Here is a 10,213-nt window from a genome sequence, read left to right as displayed (position 1 = left end):
TTCTTAAATACTCTTAGACTTAGTAATTTGAGGATAGATGTTCTTGATGTGATGACTTCTAGATTTTGGGGATGATAAGTATTATACTTTAGAAGTTTATTTAATTGATTACGTTAATAAGTTTTTGGATCTTTCACATTTTATTTACTATTCAAAATTGATATACTGGTAAATGTTGGGGTTTAGATTGTTGGTTCCCTCACCTAGTAAGATAAGTGTGGGTGCCACTCGCGGCTCGTTTTGGGTCGTGACATATATTAATAAGTTAAATTATAACAAATAGTTGAGCACCACGTATTTATAAAAATATTAAAATATTTTAAATTTAAAACCATTAAATAAGTGATTAATTTTGAACCCAAAGATAGATGACAATGGTATTTTGAAGTCAATAGATGGATGGAAGGTAATTTTGTATCATTTTTATACTTTAACGATATTTTAGACCCTTTTCGTAAAAATTATTATATTGAATTCATTCACGTGCTCAAGCAAACTGAGAAACACCTTTTGTCATGTTAGCATAAATGACTTAACAGATACATTATTTTGGATGATATTGAACTGTTAAAAGTGAAACAACACTAAGTTGAAGTGTTAAATGAAAAATGATTTCATATTCATGTGGTTGTGAATGTATTGGGCGAAAAGATTTTCACACTCCATGTGAATGTAAAATTACATCAATTTATTAATATATTGAAATGTTAAATTTTTTATAAAAATACATAGTATTATTTAATCATGGAAACAATAAAGAGAGAATGTATGAAAATTATAAGGAAGAATAAAATGCAAAATTATTATATTGAATTCATTCACGTGCTGAAGCAAATTGAGAAATACCTTTTGCCATGTTAGCACAAATGACATAAAAGATACATTATTTTAGATGATATTGTAGTGCTAAAGTAAAACAAGACTAAGTTGAAGTGTTAGAAATGAAAAGTGATATCAAATTCATATGGTAGTGAATGTATTTGACGAATTTATTAGTATATTTAAATGTTAAATTATAATGAAAATACATGGTATTATTTAATGATGGTTAAACTATACAAACAAACTACTTATTGATGGTATAAATAAATCTATGCATAAATACTTTATATCTATTATTTTATCATGCCTTGATCTCTCCCTACACCAAATCATCAATGTTACCGGATTGGTTTTTCTAGGTTGATACTCTCGTCTCATATTTTTCATTAAGACCGAGAGTTTAATTATAAATACATATTTGAATAATTAAGATATAATCTTCAAATGTAAATGCTTATGATTTCCTAGTTTTAATATATGAATGTGCATAACTTAGGTATATATGAATATTATAAATATATAATTCTAATAAAAATTAATTTAATAAAAATAAAATTATTGTTTGATTTAAGAAAAAGTATATTTATGTGTTCAGGTAATGATGGAGAATTAGGTGTGTACATTAGGTCGATTATCTAAAATAATTAAGCCAGTTTATTAAATCTAAAGTCAAATCAAATCAACACAAAGTTAGTTATTTTGATTTTAGTTTTAGTGGATTTTTTTTACAGTTATACTATGGTTGAAAAAGAGATTAAATATATAATCACTTACTAGTATAATAGGCTAAACCTTTAAAATTTACATGAATATAAAAGGTTAAATGAGTAGAAATCTTTAAAAAGATTTAAACTTTACATGAGTATAAAATATTTTCATTGAAATATGTATGTTCAATATTTTCAATTTATAAGATTAAAGAATAAAGTCAAACTAAATACAAAATAAAATATTTATAAAATATATTGTTAACTTCTAATTCAAAAAATTATAATAGTATAACTGTAACTTTCAATCTGAATATAGAACAAAATTTTTACAAGCCAAAAATTTGAAATAATATATTTAAATATTGAAAATTATAAACTCATTTAATTATCAAAGTAGATTATAATTATGATTTTTTTTATAATACCAAACCAAATCAAGAGTGGTCGATTTTTTTTAATGCCAAAGCAATGAAACCAACCTACAAGCTTGCTATTTTTTTTTATTTGACTTGGTTCGTTGATTCGATTTGACTTTACGATTTGACTTGTACACCCATAGTAAAAATTATTTTAGTGGTGGCTGTGATGGTAACGATTGATGTTAGTAGCTAGTAATGGTGATGGTGATGGTTGTGATGGTGGAAGTGGTTTGTGATATATTGATTGTCATGATGTGGTGATTGTGATTGTAATTGTGAATTTTGTTGATGTCAGTAATTGGCAGCATTGATGATAATGACTGAAGAATATTTTATGATTGACAATTTGTAATAGTAGTTGTTATAGTTGGTAGTACGGATCGACCGCACTAGTGTTAGTATTTAATAGTATTATTGATAAAGGTGATGGTGACGATGATTGAAAAATGTATGACGATTGACGATGTGTTGATGATAGTTAGTGGCAAATCAAATTGTGATAGTGGTGTTGGGAATAACATCAACAAAAGAGACTGTAATAATGATGGCAACGAATATAATTATAATGATTGATGGTAGCACTTGACATGAGTAACTAGCAGAGTTGGTAGTTGTGACTCGTGATGACATAGGTGGTGATTGTAAAGGGAATGGTGATTCGTAGTGGTAATCTACAATTATGAATTTTTCTATTTAAATAAGAACTTGGCCAAAACAACAAATAATGTTTTGACCTATTCAAATAGAAACCCCTCAAGTAGTAGTAGTACATACAAATGGAACCTTCTTTTTCTTGTGTGTGTAGTGTGTACACGTATCAAAGAAATACAAAAAAAAGAGTCAACTTAATAAAACATGAGATTCGTGCCTTTAACTAGATCTACCTAAAGGAGCGGGCTGGTAAAGGGTGGCCTTAATATTCAATGTGATGTATGCCGCCAAATATAAACTCTTGACAAAAATAGACAGAAAATGGCATTTGAACAGATCTCCTCTTCAAACCCAACATAGAAATACATTTTGGAATAAAAAAAAACTTATTTTGTCATATTTTTAAATAATTTTCTATTATTTGAAAAAATTATAAAAATATCTCCTATTATGTATCATAATTTACGAAATGTATTCATGGAATATATCACTATATGGGATGTGTCAGGATGTAACTCAATCAAATACAGTGCCATACAAAATATACAATATATTGATATATCAATCAGATATAATGTTATACACAATATATCAAAATATTAACTGATATATTTAAAATCGCAAAACGCCATGTATTCAAATATTTTGGGTTGTATATGAATTCCACCAAATTGTTTGTTATTTTACCAACACAATTTAATAGTTAACCGTAGTTAGTTTGTAGTAGGTGGGTTGACTAGTCTGGGTTGGTAGGCGTTGGGCTGTCTCCTCTCTTCTTCCTCATCTCCTCCATATATTGCTCTCCCTTCTCTCACAAAGTCTCTCCAAACCTAACCAAATTCTAAGCCAAACAACAAACACAACTCTCTTTTTCATCGTCTTTGGCTAAATCATCTTTAGCTGGGTAATTAGCGATTACCCAGTTGAGCAAACTACATTTTTCGATTATTCACAGAAATGGATTCTACATCAGAAAAGCTTTCTCCTTTTGATTTTATGGCGGCGATTTTTAAAGGAGGAAAGATATTTGATAAACTGAATTCGTCATTAGATTCTGGTGACTCAACTTCTCCGGCTTCACTGACAGCTTTGTTGATGGAGAATAAGGATTTGATGATGATATTGACAACATCAGTAGCTGTTTTAATCGGATGTGCTGTTGTTTTGATGTGGCGGCGCTCGTCAACATCTGCTAGGAAGGTTGTCGAGTTACCTAAGTTGGTGGTTCCTAAGTCGGTTGTAGAACCTGAAGAGATTGATGATGGAAAGAAGAAGATTGCCATCTTTTTTGGAACCCAGACTGGTACAGCAGAAGGCTTCGCAAAGGTAACGTCAATTCATAGAATATATAGACAATTTTTTTATTTGGATTTTGGTGATTATTGATTTTGGAGTTGTAGAAATACTGAAGATCCAAAAAGTCAAATTTAATAACTTGTAATTTTGTGATCTCAGCAAATGATTTGCAATTAGGGGAGAAAAATAAGTGATTGTGAATGTATTTTTGTACAGGCACTTGCTGAGGAAGCCAAGGCCAGATATGAGAAAGCTATCTTTAAAGTCATTGATATGGTGAGCTTTCGTTATCTTCACAAGTATGATATACAAAGTGAAGTTGTTGATTATGGGAATCATGGTTTGATTGTTTCTGATTGTTTTAAATTAATGAATTCTAGGATGATTATGCGGCTGATGATGAAGAGTATGAAGAAAAATTGAAGAAAGAGAAATTGGCATTCTTTTTCTTGGCGACGTAAGTTGGATTTATAACCTTGTATACTCACTTGCAAAATGATCAATTTTGCATTTGCTAGATATTGATTATATTATGTAGTTAGTAACTTGATTTATGTTGATTGATCGTAGATATGGTATATTATGTAGTTACTAACTTGATTTATGTGGATTGATCATAGATATGGAGATGGTGAACCAACTGATAATGCTGCCAGATTCTATAAATGGTTTGAAGAGGTGAATATAATGGATTAACTAAGTGATCTAACATCTTATCAGTTTAAGCTTGTTGCATCTCAGCTTAATCATTATTTCTGTTATTTTCTGTAGGGGAAAGAGAGGGGTGACTGCTTTAAGAATCTTCAGTATGGAGTATTTGGGCTTGGCAACAGACAATACGAGCATTTTAACAAGGTACGAACGAGATTAATTTTATTGTTTTTGCACTTGTTCCTGTTCATATGTATTCTAATATGACAGCTGTTTGCTAACATGTACTTGTTCGTTCTCTTTATTATTGGTGTCAGATTGCTAAAGTTGTCGATGAGCTTCTGGCTGAGCAAGGTAGATCGATCTCTTTCAATTGCAAACTTCTATCCATTTTTTACATGAATATGAAATATTAGATAAGTGTTCTTCTCGAGTTGTATATCGTTCAAATGATGCCATCCTGTATAATTAGAGTAGTAAAATTGAGCTGTTTAGGTTATCTTGTATTTAAATGACCTGCAGTAAAGCAATGAATTCTCTTAATCTTAAGTGTTGAGCATTTCGACTGTAAAGGGTAGGTTTTTAAAAATAATTTGGTTAGTGCAAAAACCTCTTTTGTGTTAAAAAATAAAAAATCGTGGGTGCGCAGGAAAACTGTCTCATTGGGTTCTAGAGATGGCATCTAGGATGTTATCCTTTTTTCATAATTAAATTGATTCTCTGTTCTTACTTGCTAAATTGTATAAACTGCAGGTGGGCAGAGGCTTGTTCCAGTGGGTCTTGGAGATGATGATCAATGCATTGAAGATGATTTTTCTGCATGGTATGCTTACTAAAACTTCTCCTAATACAACAGGAGTTTCCTTTTGTTTCCTCGTTATCTGTGTGCTCATAATTACGTGAATGCTGTAGGCGTGAGTTAGTGTGGCCTGAATTAGATAAGTTGCTTCTTGACGGGGATGATGCAACTGCTACAACTCCGTATACTGCTGCTGTTTTGGAATATAGGGTTGTTACCTATGACAAGTCCAACTTTGATAACGACTTGACCAACACAAATGGTCATGCAAATGGACATGTCATCGTTGATGCTCAACATCCTGTCAGGTAACAAACTGCTCTTCCAATGTCATTGGACTTCCGTTCATGGGCCTGCTCTATTCACATCTAATCTTGCTTCTGTGCGCCTCTATGTCTACAGAGCTAATGTTGCTGTGAGGAAGGAGCTTCATACTCCAGCTTCTGATCGTTCTTGCACTCATCTGGAGTTTGACATTTCTTGCACTGGACTTACGTAAGTCCTCTTTTAAGTCATTCAACATATATAGCGAGTGGTTCTAAAATGCTGTACTCGGGCATTCAGAGCATAATTCTAATTCTACAAATTTCTTTAAAGGGGAGATTGAAGTTATTGAAGCCAAGTGATGTCACTGAAATTGATTATAGTCGTATTTTCTAAAATGGTTCTTGTGTTCTCAGGTATGAAACTGGTGATCATGTTGGTGTGTACTGTGAAAATTTTGTTGAAACCGTGGAGGAAGCTGAAAGGCTACTGAATATATCACCGGATACTTTCTTTTCCATTCACACCGATAAAGAGGATGGCACACCACTTGGTGGAAGTTCATTGCCATCTCCCTTCCCTCCTTGCACTTTGAGAACAGCATTGACTCGGTATGCTGATTTTTTGAGTTCTCCTAAAAAGGTAACTTGTTTACTGATCTTGAGGTTTCTCCTGTTTTTTTGACAGCTATTAAGTACTCATTCTTAATTGTATATCTTGCAGTCTGCTTTACTTGCTTTAGCGGCATGTTCTTCTGATCCAAACGAAGCTGATCGATTAAGATATCTAGCATCACCTGCTGGAAAGGTGTGGTCTTGTTGCATTGTACTTTCACTTATTGAAGCTTACTTCATCATTCTCATGTCTTTGTGAAATCTATTTCTTCAGGAAGAATATGCTCAGTGGATAGTTGCAAGTCAGAGAAGCCTTCTTGAAGTCATGGCTGAATTTCCTTCAGCCAAGCCTTCAATCGGTGTTTTCTTTGCTTCTATTGCTCCTCGCCTACAACCAAGATTCTACTCCATCTCATCATCTCCTAGGTGAGTAGCTAGCTGCAGTTCTCTTTCAAATATTAAATGTAAAAGCAGTGTTAGAGAGTTTGTTACGATCAAGGAATTTAACAGTGTATGATGAAGACATAATGAGTTAAACCACGATAAACTAATCTACTAAAATTTGTATTCCATAATCGGCGATGCAAAATTAGGATGGAGGATACCTGTATTAAAGATTTTTTTGGTTAATTATGTTCATATTTCTTGGAAATGGGTTTTCATTTATTCAGTGTTGTGAAAGGCCCTCGCCATAGCGCCTTTGGCGAATGGCGAGGCGAGGCTGTGTCGCCATTATCCACTGAGGCGAGGCGACCTCAAATAGGCGAGCCGAGGCGACCCAATGGCGACGTAAATGGCGTCGCCATTTTGATTTTTTTTTTTTTTAAAGTTTGAACTTAATAATATTAGGGTTTTTTTTTTCTATTTTCAAACTTTCATCAGACTTTCGTGTATTCTTCTTCTTCTCTTCCCCGAGTCGCTGTTGCTTCTTCTCTTCCTCAGTCGCTTCTCTCTTCTTCGTCTCTTTCCCTCGAGTTGCTGCTCCATTCGTCTCTTTCTCTTTCACTCTTCACTGTCCCTGCCTTCGCTACTCTTTTTTCCTCTGTTTTCTTCACTCTCTGTTTTGTCCCGGATTACTGTAAAATGCTTTCTGCTTTCACTGTGTTGTGACTGTTGTCCATTATTTTTTTGAAAAAAAATTAATTCTTCTATGGTAATTATTATAGTATTTGTAATATATGTAATTGCTATTGAAATTTTGAATATTATATGTGCAATTAAATGTTTTTTATTTTTGGTATTAATTGGCGCCTCGATTCAAAAAGGCGAGCGCCTCGCCGCTCGCCTCGCCGCGTGGCGAGGCAGGCCCTTGTCACCTTTTGTCGCCTCTCGCCGTCCAAAATACTGCATTTATTTGTTGAACATTAGTATGAGGTATTTTTTTGACGATGTCATACATACTGCTACTCAACTACAACATAAGCTTCTGACAATTTTACTGCAATATTTTATTTTGCACAACCTTGCGGAAATGAAAGATTGCCTTTTTACTTCTTTCTATCCATTTTATTTGACAAATCAGAGAACATAACCTTGTGATCTACTTTTGCTTGCAGGATGGCGGCATCTAGAATTCATGTCACTTGTGCACTGGTTTACGACAAAATGCCAACTGGACGAATTCACAAGGGTGTCTGCTCAACATGGATGAAGGTATTCACTAAATGATGGTTGAACTTTTGTGATGCATTCAAATAAATTACAAGAGAACTCAAAAAGAATCACTTGCTGGTATTGCCATTGTGTTCTACACTAGATTGAGATTTTTCGTCTTAATGCGGCATTTAGCTTTGTTTCTTTCGAAATATTTGGACCGTTATATGTTAAAAGTTAATGTAGTTTGGTTCTCTTTCGGTTTCCATGTTGGTTCCTCTTTCAGAATGCTATTCCTCTAGAAGAAAGCCTTTCCTGCAGTACGGCACCTATTTTTGTTCGGCAATCAAACTTTAAACTGCCAGCTGATAACAAGGTTCCAATCATAATGATTGGCCCTGGTACTGGATTGGCACCATTCAGGGGTTTCCTCCAGGTTAGGTTCAGAAATCAGAGACTAGCGGAAGTGTCTCTTTGTAATGCATAGCATTTGACACTTCTAGTATCTTTCAGGAAAGAATGGCTTTGAAGAAGGAAGGAGCTGACCTTGGTCCTGCAGTGTTATTTTTTGGATGCAGGAACCGCCAAATGGTTAGTATTAACTGGCTATAGATATTTTAGCACAATTCACTTACATAAGCACATATATTTGGTATTATATTCATGGGTTACTACATCCTCTCAACTCATCTATTTGTATCTGTAGGACTACATCTATCAGGACGAGTTAGATAACTTCCTTGAGGCCGGTGCACTTTCTAATCTAGTTGTTGCCTTCTCACGTGAAGGACCTAACAAAGAATATGTGCAACATAAAATGACACAGAAGGTATGCTGCTCACTCTACCCTGTGTTACTTTGCAAATAGATTTGATGTTTATTCCAACGATTGTATTGATATATGATCTTAACTATTTTCTTGTTTCTAGGCGGACGACATCTGGAACATGATTTCTCAGGGAGGTTATGTTTATGTCTGTGGTGATGCTAAGGGCATGGCCAGGGATGTCCATCGGACCCTTCACACTATTGCTCAGGATCAGGTAAAAACTTCTCAATAACATACTATTATCTGGCTGTGGTGTTCGTTTTGTGCTGTCAATGGGTTGTCCAGTACCTTACCGGCCTAGTTTCAATATTTAATTCCACTAGCCATTTGTCATTTCTGTTGAATGGGTTTTTGATTTCTTTAGATATTCATCACCACAAACAACCCGGGAACAATACAATGTACTTTACTGCTGTACCACTTTAAGACCACAACTATAGGTTTGATGTTGACACATGTTGAAAATATCAATTATAGTCTATTTGACATGTACAAAGTGTCTGGTGCAAAACCTTTGCTTGCTTAGATTGAAGTCATAACTTAGCTTTACTTATATCTCAGGGATCACTTGATAGCTCCAAGGCTGAGAGCTTTGTGAAGAATTTGCAAACGACCGGAAGATATCTGCGTGATGTGTGGTAATTGTCTCATGGCAAGCCTATTGTGATTAGAGAAATATATAGGAAGGCGAGGACTTGCAAAGAACAATCAGCCTTCCAATAGGGTGGGTAAAACAAGTGTACGATTTGTCGTCACAGCTCTACTATTTGTATGATTCTTTTTTTACTTTTGGATGAAAGATTTTTTGGTTGATGTAGTTTATATATATCATTAATATATATGTACAACTGTGGGACAAATAATTATGCTAGTATTAATTTTAGGCAATATTTATTCAAGATCTTGTGCCTTGTATTTCCCTAATGAACCAGCAATATGGTTCAGACAACATTGTATGCTGACATTTTAAGGCCATATTTATTACATTTTGAAATAATTTGAGAAATATACTAGGCTCTCACAAAAAAATAAGATGTATAATTGGCATATTGACTCGAGTACAAAACGAGTGTTTATGCCTCTTCCCTTTATGTCGTTGGGGAACTCCCTTTTTTGAAAAAATAGGGATGCCCTTCACCAATAAGGCAGTTCTACAAATCACTATAATTAACCGTTTAAACACTTCTAAAATATTTAACAAATTGGTTAACTCTTAAAATTTCATATGTTAGGGTATATAGTCTCAAAATTACATAAAGTAATATTAATCACAATAATAAAGAAACCAAAAATATTTAAGAGATAATTTTTTTTATAACTTTCCCAATTCCATAATTTAAAGATAGATGGTGTGTTTGGTTCGAAGGAAAATGTTTTCTTAAAGAATGTTTTTTCTAACGTATTTTTCTCATATATGGTTGGTGAGAGAATTTTGTAGTGTATGATTGATGAATTCAAAAAGTATTTTTTTGAAAATATCTTCTTTTTTTTGCGGAGAATAGAAAATAGTTTTTGATTTGACAATTAACCCAGATAATCGATTCAACACTTGGCACCCAACACCA

At 33.5% G+C, this 10,213-nt stretch overlaps 1 protein-coding gene across 1 annotated transcript; it reads left to right on the top strand.

Annotated features, from left to right (window-relative positions):
* Nucleotides 1–3,289: 3,289 nt before the first annotated feature.
* Nucleotides 3,290–9,547, top strand: LOC107025954 (NADPH--cytochrome P450 reductase-like). Its single transcript, XM_015226763.2, has 18 exons — nt 3,290–3,928; nt 4,115–4,174; nt 4,279–4,355; nt 4,519–4,576; nt 4,670–4,753; nt 4,867–4,903; nt 5,303–5,372; nt 5,462–5,656; nt 5,751–5,843; nt 6,029–6,254; nt 6,336–6,419; nt 6,501–6,652; nt 7,783–7,879; nt 8,106–8,255; nt 8,333–8,410; nt 8,526–8,648; nt 8,749–8,862; nt 9,210–9,547. The coding sequence occupies exons 1-18, from the start codon at nt 3,560–3,562 to the stop codon at nt 9,288–9,290; spliced, it is 2,148 nt and encodes a 715-aa protein (XP_015082249.1). The 5' UTR covers nt 3,290–3,559; the 3' UTR covers nt 9,291–9,547.
* Nucleotides 9,548–10,213: the final 666 nt, after the last annotated feature.

This window comes from Solanum pennellii, chromosome 7 (assembly GCF_001406875.1).
Source record: "Solanum pennellii chromosome 7, SPENNV200".
NCBI lineage: Eukaryota > Viridiplantae > Streptophyta > Magnoliopsida > Solanales > Solanaceae > Solanum > Solanum pennellii.
This window is presented reverse-complemented; position numbering and strand designations above follow the sequence as displayed.